The 23408-nt window shown below is 43.1% G+C and overlaps 1 protein-coding gene across 2 annotated transcripts in view; it reads left to right on the top strand.

Annotated features, from left to right (window-relative positions):
* Positions 1–7526, top strand: part of LOC134339906 (NACHT, LRR and PYD domains-containing protein 14-like) — a 73114-nt gene extending 65588 nt beyond the window's left edge. For both annotated transcript variants that reach the window (XM_063036687.1, XM_063036686.1), the window contains exons 9-12: positions 1672–1758; positions 3521–3607; positions 5619–5801; positions 6054–7526. In XM_063036687.1, the coding sequence (XP_062892757.1) occupies positions 1672–1758; positions 3521–3607; positions 5619–5801; positions 6054–6135 (439 nt within the window). In that variant the 3' untranslated portion in view covers positions 6136–7526. The remainder of the gene's footprint in view (positions 1–1671; positions 1759–3520; positions 3608–5618; positions 5802–6053) is intronic.
* The last annotated feature ends 15882 nt before the right edge of the window (positions 7527–23408 follow it).

Below are 23408 nucleotides of genomic sequence, written 5' to 3'. Positions count from 1 at the left end.
GCTGTATCTATTCAGTCAAAGTGACTCTCCCTGATTCACTTCCGTCTGTCTCGCAAGCCGCTTTCTTTTTCCATTGTCAGGAAAGGGATATTCACCGCTCGAAGTATTGTTATTTGAGTTTATGTATGCGAAATACTCAAACATTCAGGTCATGCATTAAAAGGGAACAATATTTGAATTGCCTTTATATCGTTTGTTCTGCATCTGCCGATTTGAGCTACTATCAGGTTGGTGTATTTCAGGGCCTTCTGAAATTTATATGCACCTCTCCGGAGTTACAGAGAATGGTGCAAAAACAAAGTTAAAATAAAGCAACCAGCGAGTGTCAGTTTTGTTGGTGAGAACACCTTGTTAATGAGAGAGGTCCGGGAAGGATGGTTAGGGTGGTTCCAGCTGACAGGAAGGAGACGGTAACTCGAATAGGCAGTTGTGTGCAGAACAATATTTCGAAACACAAAGCACGTCGAATCTTGAATTGGATCGACTGCGACAGCAGAAAACTCCGGGTTCCACTCCTGTACCTAATAAAGTGGCAGTGGGTGTATGTGTGAGTGTCTTCCAGTGCATTCTTCAGAGGCAAAAGTAACATTTCAATATCTGTCATCCTTTGCTCTCATGCCTAACTAAGATCTTTCCAAGCCTGCATCAAAGAATTACATAAAAAGTTATGATTTTTTCTCAGCCTCGATGCAGACATGTTTAATGGCAGCAATGCACTTATAGTACTTCTTTGCAATAGTTTTCCAATTTCAAATATGAATGAAGAAATTCTATATACATGGACACTCATTCAAACCATCACAGTGAGCAACCAAGAAAATATGCAACTTTCCAAATTGCTTTTTCCCTTTGTTGTCAAAATTGGCAGTGCTTAGTTATGGGTAAACGCCGGCGAAATTCGGACATTATTCATTTTCGTATGAAATACGAAGGAATGTCCAAATTAAATTGTGAGAAGTACAGAGATGTGAATGCAAACCTTATTTTCTCAGGAAGAGGGAACTAAAACTAGATGTCATAGATATAAAGTAGGTGGGAAAAGAATTAGAAGGATGTCAGGTTATTGAGTATATAGAAAGAGCCTCAAAGGGATGGGTTCAGAGTAAGTAACAACAGCAATTAAAATATATTTCTGTCAGTTCATGGATAAGAATGTACAGATTGCATGACCCAGGAGCGGGCGAATGGTACGAAATCGGATGCACACCTTGTTGCGCAGGGACTAAATGGGGCAGAAAGGCTTATATTCGTGCTGAAATAATCGATTTATACGTTTCTGATTTGCTCTCGGTAACTCAGTATTTCATCAATTTGAGTTAGGATGCAAACCTCCGCTGTCGGCACTAACTCTCTTCCCCTCTCGGAATAATGATGGATAGAGTGCAAGCCCATTGACTTTGAAAAATACCTTGATTCAGAAATATCAGTGTACTAAAATGCATTAAAAACTTCATGTATCATTTGCGTTTTACAACCAAATTACAAAATTTATCAATTGAGGTTCCAAACATCCGCATAGCTTTATTTGAATAGATAATCAATAATGAAACTACCAATAACAAAGGATAGTTAAGTTTGATTCATGCTTTCTGTATCTTTGCGAGAAACAAATCGAACACGTTGACTAACAGTGAAAATCTGTATTGCATACTCCGGCCTCTGCATGTTTAGACTCAATGGAAATGATCTGAAAGATGCTGGGGTGAAGTTTCTTTCTGAAGTTCTGAAGAGAAGCGATTGCAATGTGCAAAGACTCGAGTGAGTATACATCAGGGTATTACTCTGTAAGCAGTCAGTTGCTATTTAACAATTGTGTTTCTGCGTTTAGATATACTAATGCAATCCAGATACTGTCTAAACTGTGAGTTCTGTATACCATTACAGGCAGACTTGGAATCTTTTAACTGCTACCGGGTGTGTGCGTGTGTGTGTGTGTGTGTGTGTGTGTGTGTGTACGTTCGTGGGCAATTGACTTTCTATACTTTTGCATCAATAGTCGTTTATGTTTATACGCTTCCTTCTGCCGCTTGTTTTATGCCTCGTGTGGTGTGCGGTGTGTTTTGTGTGTGTGAGGCTCTGATGTGTAGTCCTGTGTTTGCAATGTGTGTGTGTGTGTGTGTGTGTGTGTGTACGTCTATGCTTTACTAGTGTGTGTGTGTGTGTGATTGCGCATGCCTGTCTATATACCGGACCTCCGTTATTTATGTTTATTTGTATGGTACCGTCTATTCGGTGTGCGAGCAGATGGGTGGGCGTTGTGTGTAAAAGTGTGTGCCTCTGTGTATGCGTGTGTGACAGGGTGAGATGATTAAACAGGGATGTAGTAGAAATGCTATCCGAGACATGGGGCACTGAAACCAGCGCCTTTCCGTTAGAACGGGCTTCCCCTGTGAGATGCGTGAGCCAGTAACCTGGGGAACGCTTTAAATTAATTGCAGGCACCTCCTTAAAGTAAATAGGGGTAGGGGGCACGGTCCCCAAGAACGGGATGCTTAATTAGTCAAGGGAAATGAGATGAGATACAGCTGACATCACATAGTAATGTTGAATTGACAATCATATTACATTAAAATGGAACAAACGTACTTCGGAGAGAATATTTTGGAACATATTGATTTAGCTTTGTCATCATTTACGAAGAAGAAATAATAAGATACCTTGTCATTAAGCAACCCATGGCAGGTAGTGACCACAATATGATAGAATTCAATATGCAATGTTAAGATACAAACCCTGCTTTCACATTCAACAAGAGCGATTGTATTGGCGTATGAATTGAGTTTCGAAGATGGACTGCAAAAACAAGTCGATGAATAGCGACAGATTAATATAGTTACATTGCAAAGTGGATGGTCCGCACTAACACTCTGGATCCGAGTTACTGGTAGTGAGGATGTAACATTCCATTGATGTGACTTAATCTACACAACTAGTATCACAACTGACCTTGTGCGTTATCTCCAGAGAGCCCTTAGGAGCTTTGAGGAAATGCTATTGCCTCCGAATTTTAGCTCCTTGATTAAAAGTTTTGGCAGTCGCAGGTATTCAAAAGGTTGTCCGAAACAACTAATTGGGGCAGAACGGCTTCTTGCTGCAATAATCGACAGCTCTTTAAGTTTCTGATTTGCTCTCGGTAACTCAGTATTTGATCAAATTCAGTTAGGATGCAAACCACTACTGTCGGCACCAACGCTCTTCTCTTCGGGGAATAAAGTTGGATAGAGAGCAAACCCAATAGCTTTGAAAATTCCCTTGATTCAGAAATATCAGTGTACTAAAATGCATTAAATACTTTATGCATAATTTACATTTTACAACTAAAACTACAAAATTAATCAATTGAGCTGCAAAATATCTCCATAGCTTTATTTGCACACATAATCAATAATAAAACTGCCAAAAACAAAACATAGTTAATTTTGATTCACGCTTTCTGTATCTTTGCGAGAAACAAGTCGAACACGTTGACTAATTGTGCAAATCTGTGTTGCATCATCCGGCTTCTATTCTGCATGTTTAGACTCAATGGAAATGACCTGAGAGATGCTGGGGTGAAGTTTATTTCTGAAGTTCTGAAGAGAAGTGATTGCAACGTGCAAATACTGGAGTGAGTATACATCAGGGTCTAACTCTGTAAGCATTCAGTTGCCATTTATCAATTGTGTTTCTGCGTTCAGACATACTAATGCAATCTAAGCTGTGAGTTCTGTATACAAGACTTGGATTCTCTTACCAGCTACCAGTGTGTGTGTGTGTGTGTGTGTGTGTGTGTGTGTGTGTGTGTGTGTGAGAGATGAAAATTACCATGCAATCAAGCAGAGTCTATATAGAGACAGGATGAGAGGATTAAACAGGGATGCAGTGGAAATGTGATACAAGACATGGGACTGATACCAGCGTCTCTCCGTTGGGAGGGGCTTCACCTGAGACTTGCGTGAACCAGTAGACCCGGAAAATGCTTAAACATCATTGCAGCCATGTTCTTTAAGTAAGTTGGGAGGGGGGGTGCACTGTCTCTAGGGACGGGATGCTTGATTAGTCAAGAGAAATGAGATGAGATACAGCTGACATCAGATAGTAATGCTGAATTGACAAACATATTACAGGGAAATAGAACAATCATACTTCGAACAGCGTATTTTAGAATGTATGCAGAGAAAATTTGCTTTATATTTCGTCATCATTCACGAGGGAGGACTAATAAGAGACCCTGTCGTTAAGCAAACCATGGCAGGTAGGGACCACAATATGACAGAATTCAATCCACATTGTTAAGATACAACCTCTTCTTTCACATTCAACAAGAGCAATTATATTGGCGTATGAATGGGGTTTCTGAGATAGACTGCAGAAACAAACCCAAGAGACCAGTCAGTCGATGAGCAGCGACAGATTAATAGAGTTAGGCTGCAATGTGGATGGTCCGCAGTAACAGTGAGGATACGTGTTACTGGCAGTGAGAGTGTACCATTCCATTGATGTGAATTAAACTACACAACCAGAGTCACATCTGACCTTATGTGTTATCTCCAGAGAGCCCTTAACCATGTGGTAGCGGAAAAAAATATGAATTTATAGCTTTGAAGAAATGCTACTGCCTCCGAATTTTAATTCTTTGATTAAAAGTTTTTGCAATGGCAGGTATTCAAACCAGCTGACAATAACACTCTAAAATAATTAATCTCAAATTGAAATACTGTTTCAAAAAGAAGGAAGCACACCCTGTAGTTGACAAAGGAAGATGGGAACGTGTTAAATTTAAAAGTAGAATATATCAAGCGACAAGACTGGTGGTAGGACAGAGTACTGGGCCGGACTTTTTTTTAGGGCTTACCAACAATAGACTAAAAGTCCGATGGGAAGGCAGGAAAATCAGAATAAACATGGCCGTAACATCAGAAGAATAGTAAGAGTAAGAAATTCTCTGGATACATCAGGAGGAAGAATACACCTCACGTGTGTTAGAGAAATTTATTGAGCGATGATGTTAATAACAAGTAAGCAAGAAATGGCAAAAGTTCAGGTTCAGAATAAGTTCATTACCGAAGTACGTACGTATCAGTCACCACATGATATCTTGTTTTTTTTTCTTTCTTGCCTGTATTCACAGTACAACAAGGAAATACAATTGAATCAATGAAAAACTACACATAAACGGAGATTGACAAACAACCAATATGCAAAGAAAGATAAATTGCAAACAAAAAAAAACACCAACTTGACATCGCCTTTACATCGGCCTTCTCCTTGGTGGACAGTACAAAGACAGCAAAGATAGCAATTGAGCTGATTTCTATAGCAGGGAGGATTCTTCTAAAATCCTAGTCAGATAATCCAAATGTTCACGTGTTGAAAGGAAGGCATATTTCAGTACACCCAAGGTTTGTACCTTAGGGTTGTAACGAAAGTAGGAGCGAAATGATATATCCGTCATTCAGAACTCGCTTAATTCGCGGAAGCTACCAGACACATGGCACAGCGGAGAAATTTGTACCCTGATGGATCACTTATAACCATGTTCAACAGCGAGCAGTCTTGAGGACCAGAGCAGTAACTTCCATACTTACAAGATAAGACTGGGTAACAGTGCTTACTATAATATTTCACTTGCATTGCAGGCTTAAATCCAACAAGCTCACAGATGACTGTCTGGAAGGTTTGTTCTCAACGCTCGCTAGAAATCGTTCACTGACGAGGCTGGACCTGAGCAATTCCACAGAGCAAGAGGAGGAGGCCAACCGACTCACCGATCACATGCTGCATAATGTTATACAAAGCAGTGATCTGAAGAAGAAAATCAGGTACGTTCCGCTTTATTCTTTATTTGTTTCTTATTCAGTCTCATGGCCCGTGAAAAGAAAAGATTCTCTTGTTTCATATTAAGAAGTAATATAAAATTAATGCCTTCTTAACTCGCAAAGCAATAATTCGTTATTGTATAAATTCGTACACGTAAATATTTATTTGATACAAAACGCAACAATGTTTCTGCATATGGGTCAGAAAATTCTACTTGTAGGCATTCGTTAATTAGGTTTTTATGTTCTTTTCAGACTGATTCGCTCTCGAGATTTTGAACAAAATACTTCAAAGGATGAAACTGAGTTGAATGTTTTAACTGTAATCACAGAATGAGGACAGATGATCAGCCTGGTAAACGGGCCTGTAAGGGACAAGGTACCGATTGCCACACACATCTAGATGATTTAGTAGTCAACAGAAGATGTTCTGCAGGTGTTCGAAATATAAATCAACAAACGCAAAATAAGGAAGGATCTCGCTAGTCAGGCGGCAGCTATGAAGGGCAATGAAGGGTCGACTTTTCATGCCAGAGCCTTCATTTGGACTAAACAAGAACGAGGTAAGAAGCCAGCGAGATGGAACTTAATCTGATATTCAGGAACGTCTTCATAATCTAGTAAACGTAAAGATTGGCAACATTCAAGATAATCAACAAATTAAAATGAAACGCTGAAATAACGTCGAAAACAAGGGAAAGGAACACAATTCAAAAGATCCAAACTGCAGTCCGCTATGGTTACCGACTCCAACCCTACGTGATGAGGAGCAGGTTATAGCTTACTTTGCAATTTGCATTCATGCACAACCTATCGATCCAATCCGGACATAGCAATGTAATAAACTTTCCTGCTGTCATATCGTTCCCAGAAATAGTAATAACAACCATTACTGCTATCATAATGTGCCCGGATATTTTTCTAACCCTGGCTGAGAATATCTTGCAGACTTCTTATCAAACTATACCGTGGTTGCAAAGAACCAGGTGACATGTAAGCATCTCAGCAGATAAAATGTCAGTGCATTGTTCACGTTACCTTAAGTTACCTCATTTTACTGAAAGTTGCCTTATCTGCGGTTGTGTTTGGTTACGAAATGGCCTATCCCTATGTCTATACCGGCAGAACAAAACCTTAATAAAGGTAAATTGCAGATTTTGTGAAAGTTATGTAGATTACTCGGTTTAGTGCTTCTTCCACTTACAATATTGTTATGCAATTATTTCGAAATAGAATGAATATCTGTATAGAGTATCCTGATTTTGTTTCTAATCCCAAACGAAGGAATGACCTACGTGCTCAGTCATTCATTGCCATGCTCACTAATTTTGGAAATATCATTTCACCTGTATCGGGAGGGCATATTATTGACTCTGCGCGAGTTCCATGAGCGTAACTCTTTCCATGTGAAAGCTAAAAAGATAACCAACTGTTTTATTTTTCGGAAACAGCTGTTAACGTGTGTAGCGGACTTCAAAGTGTGGCGATTAATCCTGATGTCTCTCTGTACAGACAAAGCAGAATATACCTCGACTTAAGATACTAGAAAATAGACTGCCCGCCCTTTTGTTCTACTTTTTGGGGAAAATCCCCTTCAGTCTTCCCCCATTTCCAAGATACCCATATTCTTATCAGTAAAAGGGGAACACAAATGGGGAAAGATATGGGTAGGAATGTCTTACATTGTTTACTTTATCTTCTGTTGTGTTAATTGTAGCCATTGTTTACTCCGTGATGTTTTGATGATATTTATATTATTTTTCTTCTATAAACCGTATGCTTCAGTGCATTATAATCACCTCATACATGTCGGAATTTCTAACGATTTTACCGCTACCAATGACCCGAAAAGATGATTAAAGATTTAGATAGCAAGATTCTTTTCACAGAATGTCACACTGACCCAGGGACGCACCTTCTACATTAAACTAATTGATTGTTGCATGCAAAAATATGCGTTGTATGAAAAGGGTAGAATGTCCGTTGAATCAAGTTTGGCGTAAACACCATTGTGAGGAAATTTACCATTTGTCATTTGCCCAATTTTTGTCCAGACAAATAAGTATTATCCGCAGGGAAATCCGACTCAAGCCAGGTTATACACATCAAAGTTGCTGGTGAACGCAGCAGGCCAGGCAGCATCTATAGGAAGAGGCGCAGTCGACGTTTCAGGCCGAGACCCTTCGTCAGGACTAACTGAAGGAAGAGTGAGTAAGGGATTTGAAAGCTGGAGGAGGAGGGGCAGATGCAAAATGATAGGAGAAGACAGGAGGGGGAGGGATAGAGCCGAGAGCTGGACAGGTGATAGGCAGAAGGGGATACGAGAGGATCATGGGACAGGAGGTCCGGGAAGAAAGACGGGGGGGGGGGGGTTGACCCAGAGGATGGGCAAGAGGTATATTCAGAGGGACAGAGGGAGAAAAAGGAGAGTGAGAGAAAGAATGTGTGCATAAAAATGAGTAACAGCTGGGGTACGAGGGGGAGGTGGGGCCTAGCGGAAATTAGAGAAGTCAATGTTCATGCCATCAGGTTGGAGGCTACCCAGACGGAATATAAGGTGTTGTTCCTCCAACCTGAGTGTGGCCTCATCTTTACAGTGGAGGAGGCCGTGGATAGACATGTCAGAATGGGAATGGGATGTGGAATTAAAATGTGTGGCCACTGGGAGATCCTGCTTTCTCTGGCGGACAGAGCGTAGATGTTCAGCAAAGCGGTCTCCCAGTCTGCGTCGGGTCTCACCAATATATAAAAGGCCACATCGGGAGCACCGGAAGCAGTATATCACCCCAGTCGACTCACAGGTGAAGTGATGCCTCACCTGGAAGGACTGTTTGGGGCCCTGAATGGTGGTAAGGGAGGAAGTGTAAGGGCATGTGTAGCACTTGTTCCGCTTACACGGATAAGTGCCAGGAGGGAGATCAGTGGGGAGGGATGGGGGGGGGGGGGGCGAATGGACAAGGGAGTTGTGTAGGGAGCGATCCCTGCGGAATGCAGAGAGAGGGGGGGAGGGAAAGATATGCTTAGTGGTGGGATCCCGTTGGAGGTGGCGGAAGTTACGGAACTTGTCCATTCCCTTGTCCATTCGTCCCCCCCATCCCTCCCCACTGATCTCCCTCCTGGCACTTATCCGTGTAAGCGGAACAAGTGCTACACATGCCCTTACACTTCCTCCCTTACCACCATTCAGGGCCCCAAACAGTCCTTCCAGGTGAGGCATCACTTCACCTGTGAGTCGACTGGGGTGATATACTGCTTCCGGTGCTCCCGATGTGGCCTTTTATATATTGGTGAGACCCGACGCAGACTGGGAGACCGCTTTGCTGAACATCTACGCTCTGTCCGCCAGAGAAAGCAGGATCTCCCAGTGGCCACACATTTTAATTCCACATCCCATTCCCATTCTGACATGTCTATCCACGGCCTCCTCTACTGTAAAGATGAAGCCACACTCAGGTTGGAGGAACAACACCTTATATTCCGTCTGGGTAGCCTCCAACCTGATGGCATGAACATTGACTTCTCTAACTTCCGCTAGGCCCACCTCCCCCTCGTACCCCATCTGTTACTCTTTTTTATGCACACATTCTTTCTCTCACTCTCCTTTTTCTCCCTCTGTCCCTCTGAATATACCTCTTGCCCATCCTCTGGGTCAACCCCCCCCCCCGTCTTTCTTCCCGGACCTCCTGTCCCATGATCCTCTTGTATCCCCTTCTGCCTATCACCTGTCCAGCTCTCGGCTCTATCCCTCCCCCTCCTGTCTTCTCCTATCATTTTGCATCTCCCCCTCCCCCTCCAGCTTTCTAATCCCTTACTCACTCTTCCTTCAGTTAGTCCTAACGAAGGGTCTCGGCCTGAAACGTCGACTGCGCCTCTTCCTATAGATGCTGCCTGGCCTGCTGCGTTCACCAGCAACTTTGATGTGTGTTACTTGAATTTCCAGCATCTGCAGAATTCCTGTTGTCAAGCCAGGTTATTAACGTTTCCTGCTCAGTGTTTTTCAGATGCGGATATTGGTAGTCCCAGCTACAAATGTTCCACTGTAGGGTCCCCAGGTCAAAACCAGCAACATTTCTAACGCCATATGGAATACTGGCAATAAATTTACTGGTCAATATATCTGCTGTCAATGTTTGATGAAAACTTACAAAGAACTGAAGGCGACTTCGTTTTGGTTCATTCTAAAGCTGTTAGTTCTACAGCATTTTACCTCTATCCGTTTTGAAGCAACAGAATATATGTATGTTTTCCGAATTATCTCATTCTTTAGTTATGGCCTTTGGATTTAACGAACATCCAGAAATACAATTATGTGCAATTTCCTAATACAATCCATTGCAACGTACAGCTGCAACAAAACAAAACATTTCACGACATATGCTAAAGATATAAACTTGATTCTGATTCTGATTCCGATACAAATAATGCAACACTTTCAGACATTTAGATTACTGCAGGAAGTTTCATTCCACATTTTATTGCCAGAAATATGTCATGATTGTGTTGGAACAAAACACAAACAGAAACATCGCACGGAGCTTGGTGTCTGAAATAATGGGTGGTTTATTAAAGATGGTGCGCACCAGGAGAAGAGGCAAAGCTGATCTACCTGAGCATGAACTTGTTCAAGTTTTTTACATTCTCAGTGGATGGGTTTGCCATCAAACCTACAGATGAACATCAGAATGGTGACCTCCAGAAGACTTAATTAACTAGGTCCGAACTGCACAGTACAGGGTTTATATTTCCAACAGTAATCCAATATTCTATTACAACAATGGGTGCACTGTACAACACAATTAACGAAACTCCCGAACCTTAGGCGTCCTACCATGTCTCTACTTCGAGGCTTAGTCTTCGATTCCTGTTACCACATTAGCATCTTCAACTAACGCCTTCATTATTTCTTCATAATGTTGAGTCTGTTTCCTCCTGACGAGGTCACGTACCCTCGCCTTTCTCTGGCTTTCATATCATCATGCACTGCTCTCTGTGAAAATACTCACTCTCTGTTCTTTACCTAATTTAAGGGTCGATGTTAGCACGTTTAGTCCTGTCAATTCTGCTAACCTTTGGCCTGACAGTTTTACTCCTGCCCTTAGGTTTAATTCTTTATCCATAACAGTCCATCTTGTTCGCCGACTACCGTCATGGTACTCTTTCTTGACCCATCTACAAGAAAAAAAAACGGTCAACACATCACTCTCGTCTAAAGGCGTTTCTCCTTTGACTGATACTTCAACCTCTTGCTTTAGCTCCGTGCACGCATCCGCCCTGTTCTATCAAACTGGCTGCGTGAACCAGACTGTCGCCTATTATCTCTACGCGTTTGCCAATAGGTAACAATGCAGTTCCCCATTTCAATCGCCTTCTGTCTGACGCAGCCCGTATTAACCCCACCTCCAGAAGGGTGACTATGCTGTGAGTTGTGTGCAAGGTTACTTAAGCCATCAGAGTAATAGGTTTGTCGCTCACACTGGCTATTGCTTCCATGCACCGAATCCTTATCGCCGCTAAAGAGCCACGTTTTACAGAATAATATGTTACAGGTCAAATCCTGTTACCGTGCTCTTGATTTCATACGTCTCTATATTATTCGCCCTGGTCCTCGCACACAAAAAAAAAAAAAATCGAATGGTCTGCTCATGTCCCCTGCACAGATAGCATAAATGCAATCCACTTTCTTTTCAATTTGGGTTTTGAGAGACTGGACGTAAATGTCACAGATTATACGTATAAGATAAAATATTTAATGGGAGTCTGAGGCAGAACTACTTAATTCCGAATGTGATGTATTTGTGGAACGTGATTCCGGTAGAAGTGGTGCATATGGGTACTATTTCAGCTTTCAAGAGACGTTTGAATTAGTGTGTGGATTTGCGGGGAATGGGGGTCTATGGTCAGGTGCGGGCCGATCGGACCAGGCAGAATCAAATTTCAGAACTGGCCTAGTGGCCCATAGGACCTATTTTACTTTTGTCGTGCTTCATCATTCTACCTGTGTGTTCACTCTCCACCGTGAGGGCTTTCAGCAATCTTTTGAAGGTATCTTTCCTCAAGCTGGCACTTTGAGGCAAAGCACCACCTAGTGTAGACACATAATTTGCACTCCGCCTGGAAACTATCGAGACTCCAGGCACTACTGCTTTTAGTGTTAGATTTGTCAGTCTTTGCAGTGAACTGTCGGAGGTTGAAGTTTCTGAGACATTTGACGTCATTTAGTTGATTGTAGAAATTAAGAATTACAGGCAACATTGTAGCAGGTATAGGCAGGAAGACTGGTAAGTCCGATTAATGCTCTCCCTGTCAGATATCGCAGTGTTCCTCACTCTCTCCCTGTTGACTATGTATATCTGCAGGAAGTGTGCTCAATATCACCTCTCGAAGGTCAAGGAACTTGAACTGGAGCTGGCTGGAACCAGGACCTCCCAGAAAGCCGAAAGCATTACAGAAGAAACTTCTTACTGACGGGGTTACATCGGAGTGTGGGCTTCAGACAGCAGATGGGTGACCACCAGGAAAGTCTCGGGAGGCAAGGAACTGGTGCAGGGTTCCACTGTAGCCATTTACATTCTTTGGAGTACTGGTGAGTGTATTATCAAAACAGGCAGAGCAGCGGCAGACTGGCTAATGGCAATGTGGCTGGCTCTGGGGCTAGGTAGGATAGGGGAGATTCAGGTAGTTCGATACTGATAGGAGTCAAGACATTTAGCGGGAGGGACAGGAGATTCCGTAACCTCAAACGATACGCCAGAATGACGTGTTCCCTCCCATAGGAAATGCAGAGGCCGTGGTACACATCGCCAACAACGACATAGTGGCAAAGGGGTTCAGTCCCTGCTCAGTGAGTGTAGCGAGTTTGTAAAAATGCTCAGAGCGGGACCACAAAGGTAGTAGTCTCTGGATTGCTTACAGTGTCAGGTGCTAGTCAGCTCAGGAGTAAGCTGCAAGTAATGACGAGTAAGCTGTCGAGTATATGTTACAGATGTCAGGGTTTTAGATTTCTTGATCATTGGGATCTCTTCTGGGGAATGAATAACTTGTATAAAATAACAGGTCGCATACGATTCCGAAGGGGACCATGCTCCCTGCTGGCAGATTCGCTCGAGCTTTTCGGTGGATTGAAAATAATTTTGCAAGTGGGATAGAAATCGGAGTGACAGGGCGCAAGATAGGTAGTTGATACACAAGTAGATGCACGTGTGCAGTGAGACTCTGAGGAAGGAGAGGCAGATGATACATCAAAATTCCAATCAGTGGCATGCGTGAAGGTGAAAGATGGGGGCACAATAGAGAATGGTGATGAATGCAAGATAAAAAGATGTCATATTTAAATGCACGGAGTGTGCACAATATGGTAGATGATTTTACAGCGCATTTAGAGATTGGTCGGTATAGCGTTTTGGGCTTCACCGAGTCGTGACTGATGGAAGATCATAATTTGGAGCCTAACGTCCAAAAATACATATTGTCTTAAAAAGGATAGGCAAGAATACTGATGGGGTGGGGTATCTGTTGTTAAAAAAATCAAATCGGTTGAGAGGGGTGACATCCGTTCGGAAGGTATAGTGTCCTTGTGGTTGAGTTAATAAAATGCAAGGGTTAAAAGACCCTGATGGGAATTATATTCAGGCCCGTCCCCCCCCCCAACCCCCCGCCACCCCGAACAGTAGCCAGGATGTGGGCTATACATTATAACGAAACAAGAAAAAAGGCAAACATTAAGAGCACTGTTACGATTGTGTCTGGCAAATTAACATGCTTCAGGTGAGACCATACCTGGATATACCTCCGTGGACAGGCATACGTTCCTGCGTACAGACGTTCCGTAGTTCACAATAGTTTTCACGATCTAAGTCCGCCACCTCCAATTCTGAAACGTCCTAGCTACTCACGATTTTCTCTGGATCCATGCTGCGTAAGAAAATGTGTGCCTTTCCTTGCTAGCTTCAGCTGGTTCCTGAGTCTCACTGAGCAAAACACTGGGGTAATTCCTTGATCTACGCAAGCACAGGTGATCACTGGCTTTTCCCTCGTCTGAGACTTCGCCTGGACCGAAGTTGTCGGAAGTCTACAATCTTGGTCGCCAGCCCGGTGATTAGTTCACGTCTTGCTTTAATTCTACATATTTTCCGTCAGAGTGAATATGGAATGTGCTGGGCTGCTTGACAATGCTTACATGAAATACGCTTCCTGAAGTAATTGCTGATCTGACCTGTGCACATTTTCTGATACTAATTTGCATTAGGACGGAAAACCTCAAAGTATCCCAACGAGCCATTTTTTCCCTCCAGCTAAGGGCACGAATTCAGTGTAGGCTCCCCATACCCCCACCCCCCCGCCCGACAAACAACCCTCCATTCCCCTGACCCGCAAAACTAACACATTATTTCATTAGTCCAAGTTCAGTTCTTGCTTTACTTCTCACAGTGGCCAGAGTACGGGGAAAACAGCTTCCTCTAGCCTCAGAATGAAAATGTGACTGTGCTTTGTTTGCAGCGTTGCTTATTGTAGATGGTGCACCACCCTGCATGTTACAAAAACAGCAAAGGGGTCGCAATCTTTAGTTCCCTTACAAGAAAAAACGCAATACTGTCAGTCTATTTATCCTGAAACAATCAACATACTGGCAGGCATGTCCAGCTCAGGCAATTACTGTGCTTCGTCCGTGGCGTTAATCCAGTCCCTAAGAAAAAACAAAATCTTTAGTTTTGAAGATCTTTCACGTCCTCGGATTTGATACGTTCTGCTCAGGACAGAGCCTATCGTACGTAGGACGAAGCAGGTTGCTGTTCATCGGTAAAATGTTCCTGTCGTAAGGTAATAGCCTTCAGGTATTCTGCCTTAGGATCGATATGCAGACACGTCTGATAGGCTCTCCAGGGCGCGACCTCGTGTACTGTTCCAGCAAATACAGGAAGTTTGCTCTTGCTCGAATAAGATTATTATTTAATTTTGTCCTTCTGGAGCACGTTTCGCACCCATCTCACATAAAACCCTTGAAGGAAGTGGGAGGAGACAAAGGAGAAATTGATGCAAGTGAGGACAAGTTCTAACAGACGGAAGAGATGGAGGAGGAGGCGATTAGGCTGGGTCTGGTGTGCAGAAAAGTAACGGAAAACATTGATGTTTTCCTGGAGAGGAGTGGAGGTGTACACGGAATGGATATGCATACTATGTATAAGATGATAGAGGCCGGAGAAACTGAAATTATTGAAAACATCTAGACAGTGTGAAGTCTCACGGATGTAGGTAGGAGGAGGAACCAGGGTGGGGTAAAACATAGTCATGCTATTTAAATATGAGCTTACTGGAGCAGAAACACTGAGTCTACCGAATCAAGCGGCTTTGTTAGTTTTGGCCAGGAGGTGGAAACGTGAGGAGCGAGGTGCGGGACGTATGAGGTTGGTGGCAGTGAATGGGAGATTCAGATAGCTGATGAGGTCAGTGATGTAGTGGGAGAAAATGGTGTGGTGCTGCCTTGTGGGATCCTCGTTGAAGTTTAAGTAAGAATTGATGCTGGGCCTCAGCCAGGTAGAAATAATTCCGCCCTAGTACTACAGCACCCCTTTACAACGGGTTTGATTATAAGGTTAGGATTAGTGCGGAAGGAGTGGAAAGCAGCGCGTTCAGGATGGGTGAGGTTGGATTTGGAGAGAGGAGTGTTGAGGTCGAGACTCTTGATGTACCGTCGGCAGTTGGCACTGAAAAATACAGGAGGCCAGACCTGCGTTTGCAAAGATGAGGAGGTTTGAAGACGGGAGTATTTATAATCGAGACGGGGTTGGGAGACATTGTCAAAGAAGTAGCCTTGGAAATGGAGGTGGGGGAAGAAAATCTCAGCGTCATGGCCGGCGTAGAGCTCACTGAAGTGTGGGTCGAGAGGGAGTAAGGTGAGACCCTTACTGAGGACAAAACGTTCAGCCACAGTGAGGTGAGGTCGGAGGGGATTGTGAATACGCGGCACTTTTCACAGCTTTGATCGGAGGCGGAAAGTGTTGTTAGTGTCTGATGAGAAGGGTGTTTTCGATTGTTCAGGGCTGGTGGGGTAGAGGAATATGCATTCTCGGAGGACCCAAGTGCTGGCGGTAGGATCTCAGACAGACAGCATTGCGGAGTGTTGGTGGGAGAATTGGAAACGGGTGTTTCACCGGCAGCGCGTGAAGACCCCGCCTGGAGATCAAGCGCGGAATCGGAGTTGCAGGTTTTTAATCTGCACTTTAGACGTGTACAAGCTCTTCGGAACGGCAGTGATGGCGGCGGAGTGCGGGTTTTGAATCTGCTCCGGAACGTTAGAACCGTTCAGGTTGTTGTCATTGGTCGGGTCTGTAGACGTCCGGGCCTGAAGTGTGTCTTTTGACGGAGATCTTCCGAAGTCTGCATGACGAGGGATAGTCAAAGTACCGGCAAATGGAAGCGTGAATCAGGTGGAGCATAGAATATCATCTCTCCACCTTTTATATCTGCTCCTCTTTTATCTTTTTCCAGCCCTGAAGATGACCCAGCCGGAAACTTCGACTGTACTATCTTCTATTGACGCTGATTGTCCTGCAGAGTTCCTGTAGCTTTTTATGTGTGTTGCTTTTATTTCCATCATCTGTAGATTTTTTCCTGCTTTGCGATTGAAATGCTGGAGGAACTCAACCCGGCAATGTAGCATCCATGAAACAGGGAAGATTCAACGGTTCGGGGTGAGACCCTTCCGGCATCTAGCTTTGATTCACTAGCAGATGATAATTAAACAGCTATTTTAAAATAAATTTTGAAAAAAATAAATTAGCAGTCTTACATTGGCCTGTTTCCGTTTTGTCAAACTTCAATATAACTGAGAGCATATTCGAACAATTTAACTGTTCACTGACTGGCCTGGTGTGAAGTGCATGTCCTGCGATATTAGAGGCGCTCTTACCTTCCTGTTCAACGTTACATTTGATCCTCGTCTCAACCTGGTGACATTTCTGGTTCTGCGTTGGCCTTAATCTGCTCCTGACAGTGTTTATTTCGGTAGCGTTATCTTCAGCTGGCGGATTTGTTGCAGTATTGGGTCGGGCATTGTCTGCTGACACGTGCACAAACATAAAATAATTTTTAAAAATGCCTCAAAAATCACTTCAATGACTCAGCTGAAATCGAGAAAAAAAGTACCAAAGAAAGTGATATCACCATTTAATGAAGAGTAACCGGGCTAAAAACAATTATAAATATGCTTAACCATTTTTAAAAACAAACTAATAAATCTACCCATCCAAAACAGTTAAAGGTTCTAATTGCCATTTAAATACAGGAATAATTTCAGGATATATGTGTTCCACCAGAGATATCTAAACAAAGACAATAAAAAACAGAACGAAAGAAAAGCAATATATGTATCTATATTTATCAAACGGTCTCATCGGAATACCAACGAAAACAAACTCTCACAGAATGAAAGTTTGTTTTATTTTCCTCTTCTGGACTTTGCCTGAAATACTAAAGTCAATGCTGTATTGTGATGTAATCCACCAACCAGGATGTTTCGTCACACTCGTTGATGCTGACCTATTTAATCCAATTTGCCTGCGTTTGCTGACTATCCTGCAAATTCTACATAGCCAGATATATATATATATATACGAGTCGTTTACAGGTGGCAATTGTAGCCAGGTCTACTATCTGTATTGTCCGCTGATTCCATGCACCCAACTGAGAAATGTGAAAAAGCGTCCTAAACAAGGCACACCCCGAAATATTTAACTTTTCTCCTCTCAACTTTAACTGGTGGATTTGTAATTTTGACTCCTGTCGCTCGCAGTGAAGGCTGTGCCCATTAATATCTTATGTCCCAAATGATTCTGTAGAACATTTACAAGGTCACTCCTCAAGCTATATCACTTCTGCGGAAACAAACCATTACTCTACTCCCCGTTTACCTCAACCGTTTTTTTTTTATCTCGATCACTTTGAATCTACTGCCTCATTTCCAGCTTCGTGTCACCCATGCTCTCGCTGGATGGCCAGAAGAGAACACAATAGGCAATGTAAGTGGGAAAAGTTGTGAAGAAAAAGAAAACAACTGCTCTGCTAACATCTGTACTGTATTTCACGAGATTATCAAAATAAAAACGAACAGGTGGCTACCTTGTGGGACGTTAGTGGCACTGTCGTTTATGTATGATGTAATCCTGCCAATACACAGACAACTGAACTGCACTTCATACTTATCGTATGCACAGCAATTCCCGACATACCAAATTACATAATCGTTCGTAAATCGTGCAATCTACTGCAGTGGAAAGAGGGAGGGATATTTTAAGTGTGAGTTGGATTACTGTTACAGTCACAGCAATGTTGTTGGACATGACTATATATATATATATAAGACAAGAGAGAAGTGAACATTGTGATGAATGGATCAAACAAAAGAAATTTGTTGGAAGCACCCAAGGATATCAGAGAACATCAGACTAAAGTTGTTCCCTTGCAATCATCAAACTCCGACAACGTTTTATATACATATGGAAAGATAATGAAGATTTGTCAATGCATGGTTGTACTCCACTCGGTGGAAATTGTTGTGATGTATCTGTCGACGGTAAGTTTCCTTTCGTGTTTAATACTTCCATCTTTTCTCTCTAAAAGCTGAATTAGTTGTTAACCTGCTGGCTTCTGAAAGCTACCAATTTACTCCCTTCTCTCTTGTTTTGCCTATTGTAAGTCCTGTATACAGTATTGCCGTTATCATGTGTCTGGCTTCTATATAAGACTACTTTCTATCATCTATACTTTAGAATAGGTTTTCATATTCTGGATGTTTCTATCCTACAATTGTCGATGTACTGGAGGAAAAATGTGTGACTGGCACAGGTGTAGACTGGGAACACGTTGCTCACATAAAAGGCAGACATAGCTGGGACACATACATTTGCCCGTGCCTGCACCATTTTTTAAGGACGAGGCAGGAGCCAAAGGAGAAATTGTTGAGAGTGAGCACGTTCCAATAGAGGGAGGAGATGGAGGTGGAGTCGATCTGGCTGGTTCTGGTGTGCAGAAAAGTAACAGAAAACATTGATGTTTTCCTGGAAAGAGGTGGAGGTGCACACGGAATGGATATGCATACTATGGATAAGATGATGGAAGCCGGACAATCTGAAATCATTGAAAAGTTCCGGACCGTGTGAAGTTTCCCGGCTGTAGGTAGGAGGAGTCTGAACTGGGGGGGTGGTGATAAAACAGAGTCGTGCTATGCAGTTCTGAGTTTACTGGAGCGAAACAAGCAGAAACACTGAGTCTACCGAAACAAGCGGCTTTGTTAGTTTTGGGCAGGAGGTGGAAACAGGAGGGGCGAAGTGCGGAACGTTTGACGTTGGTGGCAGTGAATGGGAGATTTTGAAAGCCAATGAGGTCAGTGATGTTGTGGGAGAAAATGGCGTGGTGCTCCCTTATGAGATACTCGTTTTAGGTTTAAGTGAGAGAAGGTGTCTGGGAGTTGATGATGGGCCTCACCAAGGTAGAGATGAGTCCGCCATAGTACTACAGCACCCCCTTTACCGCTGTTTGATTATGAGGTTGGGATTAGTGTGGAATGAGTGGACAGCAGAAGCGTTCAGAGAAGGTGAGGTTGGATTTAGAGAGAAGCGTGTTGAGGTCGAGACGCTTGATGATACCGACGGCGGTTAGTACTGAAAAAGCAGGAGGCCAGAGCGGCGTTTGCAAACATGAGGATGTTTGAAGACGGGAGTAGTTGCAATCGATGTGGGGTCGAGAGAAATTGTCAAAAAAGTAGACTCAGAGATGTTTGTGGAGGAAGAACAACTGAGCGTCATGGCCGCCCTAGGGCTCACTGAAGCGTGGGTGGAGGCGGAGTAAAGTGAGGCCTTTACTTAGGACAGAAAGTTCAGCCACAGTGAGGGGAAGTCGGAGGGAATTGTGAATACGCGGTACTTTTGAGAGGTTTGATTGGAGGGCGGAACAGTTGGTAGATTCTGATGAGAAGGATGTTTTCGAGTATTCAGGGCTGGTGGGGTCAAGTAATATGTATTCTCGGAGGACCCACGTGCTGGCGGTAGGATCTGAGAAATACGGGGTTGCGGAGAGCTGGTGGGAGAATTGGAGACGGCTGTTTCACCGGCAGCGCGTGAAGACCCCGCCTGGAGATCAAGCGCGGAATCGGAGTTGGAGGTTGCGTAATCTGCACTTTAGACGTGTACAAGCTCTTCAGAACCGCAGTGATGGCGGCGGAGTGCGGGTTTTATCTGCTCCTGAACGTTAGAACCGTTCAGGTCGGCGTCATGGGTCGAGTGTCTAGACGTCCGGGCCTGCCGGAATTGTATATGACGCCATCTGTCGTCTGTAGACGGGGATCTTCCGAAACCTGCACAACGTGGGATAGTTAAAGTACCGGCAAATGATAGCGTGAATCAGGGTTAGGATAGAATATCATCTCTCCACCATTTAAATCTGGTCCTCATTTTCTTTTTCTTCAGCCCTGAGGATGACTCAGCCCGGAACTTCGACTGTACTATTTTGCATTCACGCTGACTGTCCTGCTGAGTTCCTCCAGCATCAAGTTAATCACGACCAGAATATAGGTGATAAGTGGCTAATACACTCAATTTCGTTTCCGAAAGGGCTTATCTAGCGAATTTAATATTAAACACACAGCGCATGTTTTCATCACATGAATATAGTGATAAGTCAATTATAAGTCACTTATCAGTCAATAGCATCATAACATTTTAAGTAACGTTTGGATATTAAACATACAGCATATATTTTCCCCGTATGAACATGTAAAATCATTGAAACACACCAATATCGTTGAATCAGTGGGAGCCCTGGGCTTGTTTCCCTGCAACGAGACGGTGCCATCAAGGGGTGATGGGAGACAGTAATACTTGAACGGGGTTCCTTATGTCCAGTCTATTTCGCAACGGTTGGGATTCCTCACCATATACAGATGTTACCAGACCGCCATTTGGCTTCGGCCAATTGATCCAGTGAAAATGTGAGAGGTAGAATACGTGGCAGACGGTGTGGTTTGGTTGATGTTAGATAAGAAATATATGCAAGGGACAAGATGTGATTCCTGTCGAATGCTTGCAAATTGGTGATTGATGCGCAATGTCAACTTGTTCGACTCTCTGCCTCATTTTGTAACTTAAAGATCTTTTTTTCAAAATACGAGACAGTCTCTGCACCTGTCTGTCCATGCCATAAGCTCCGACAGCTAGATCATGACAAATACAGTTTAGTGGAGTACAATCACTCTTTGATATCTCTGCAGTGAACGTTCATCCAGGGGAAACCGCCGTCTGCCCGCCAAACTGTGTCTCACGTTTGCGTAGAATGCTGTGTATGGCACCGGCACAAACTCGCAACGTAAAAGATCAGTCAGTACACAACGCATGTTTAAACGATTACACTTTATAAATTTTACTGTGACAATTGGTTTTAGTAGCGAAACAAAAATATAATATAAAGAGGCGCCAAGAATAGAGCTTATGAAGTTCGTGCACACGTTGGAGCTCACGCATATTATCGGTCCACTATTCGATTTCCTCTGACGACCCTCGGAGTGGGACCAAACACAGTGGTCGACCAGCGCGATTCCCGCACGTCGTCCCTCTTCGCTTCTCCTCGCCGAACTTCGACCGCAACAACCCCGATTCCCACACATACGGATAGAATAACAAAGAATCCCATTGGCTAGTCTTCCCGTTATCAAGTTATAACCCAAACATTACAGCTAAGAAACCTATTACAGCATTAAGTAACATTACAGAGTGGCCATTTTATTATAACAATACAGAGAAGCAATTTTGATAGACTTAACAGTTAACATCACAGTTAATAGTACTGACAACGTTACATACCGTATGAACAAACATTTAATCCAATTTGAATGGATAGTCATACAGAACTGTAATATTGCTGAATTTCCAAAATGAGGCACAGTTGTTATTATTTCCGGTCAGTCCGTAACTACCCTTTAGGTAAGTATGTAATTTACTATGTCTACGCTGGAACAAAATACATCACCATTCAATTGTTTATCTTTTTATTCATTATTTCAGAAATGATACTTCAACACAAATACAATCTCAGATTGCAGAGCAGGAATATGGAAATGCCGAAAACACGTTTAATTTCTGACATCTATACTGACCCATGGATTACTGTGAGACAATCGGAGCACGATGGTGACGGTGTAACAGCGGAAAGCAATAATCACATTCGCGAAGCTGAGATCGATGAACTATTGAAAAGACGCAGCATCGATACTGATAAGACCAGAATTAGCGTTGTCTATGGGGCTGCAGGGACGGGGAAAACCACCCTAATACAGAAGATAATTCATGACTGGGCCACAGAAATGAAATATGAGGAGTTCAGCTTTGTCCTTCATTTCAAGGTTCAGAACTTAAATGCAATGAAAGGCAGAATAACGTTAAGCAGATTGATAGTTGATGCATATCCTTACTTCGAAAATTATCTGGATCACTTGTGGAAAGAACCCACTCGCTTGTTATTTATATTTGATGATTTGCACCAATTGCAACAATCAGTTTTATCCGCTGATAATGAAATAACCGGCGATCCACAGCACAGATGTCCCGGACCAGACGCTAATTGCTCATTAAACGACATCCTACGATGCCTCCCACAGGGAGAGGTTCTGAAAGGCTGCTCAGTGCTGATCACAGCCCGGCTTTGGAAGCAGGAGACGCTGCTTCATGTAGCAGTAGATTCAACTTTCCAAGTCATGGGATTCACTTCTGATAAAGTAAAAGAATATTTTTGCCGTTTTCTCCGCCATGATGAGTACGCAAACGAAATTGTACAGTTGATTGAGCAGAATGACATATTGCGGAACATGTGTGCTAACCCTCTATTTTGCGTCATTCTCGCCTCGTCACTGGAATCTCAGCAACCACAAAGAAATGAACAGCCAACAACACCCGTCATAAACGATACACAGGTACTCATTGACTACGTCACTCTCCTTCTCGGAGCATGTGGATATGACGACAACACAACTCAGAAGAGTTTATCTGAAGTCAGCGAATTGGCCTACAAAGGAATTCTACGTAAGACACTTTTGTTTACGTCTGAAACTGGTGCATTAGAAGGTCTAAGTACGAGCCCCCACAATTTACTCTCGACTGTTATGATCCAGGATTCAGACAAAGAGAGTGGTGATGTTGTTTACGAATTCAGGCATTCTGTTGTACGAGACCTCCTTGCTGCATTTGCGAAGATCATAAATTCACCAATATCTCGACTGAAAGCGATACTCGATGATACATTTATAGACACTGACGGCAGATTCAGAACAGTTTTACTTTTTCTTGTCGGCCTGTCTTCGCGGAAATCAACTGATGGGTTAAAGTTGGAAATGGGTTCAGTTCGTTCAGAAGTCACTTCATGTATCTCCGAATAGCTCACAAACACAGTCAAAACACGACTGACCACGATGGAAGGAAAGCATGAACAACGCATGTTTTTACACACACTGTACTGCTTACTTGAATTTGGAGACAATCAAGTAAGGACGGAAATTCTGACTCCCATTAAAATTAAATTAAATCGACTCCTTCCAACATTTGCCGACTGCGCAGTTTTATTCAGAACTTT

This window comes from Mobula hypostoma, chromosome 31 (assembly GCF_963921235.1).
Source record: "Mobula hypostoma chromosome 31, sMobHyp1.1, whole genome shotgun sequence".
NCBI classification, from domain to species: Eukaryota; Metazoa; Chordata; class Chondrichthyes; order Myliobatiformes; family Myliobatidae; genus Mobula; species Mobula hypostoma.
This window is presented reverse-complemented; position numbering and strand designations above follow the sequence as displayed.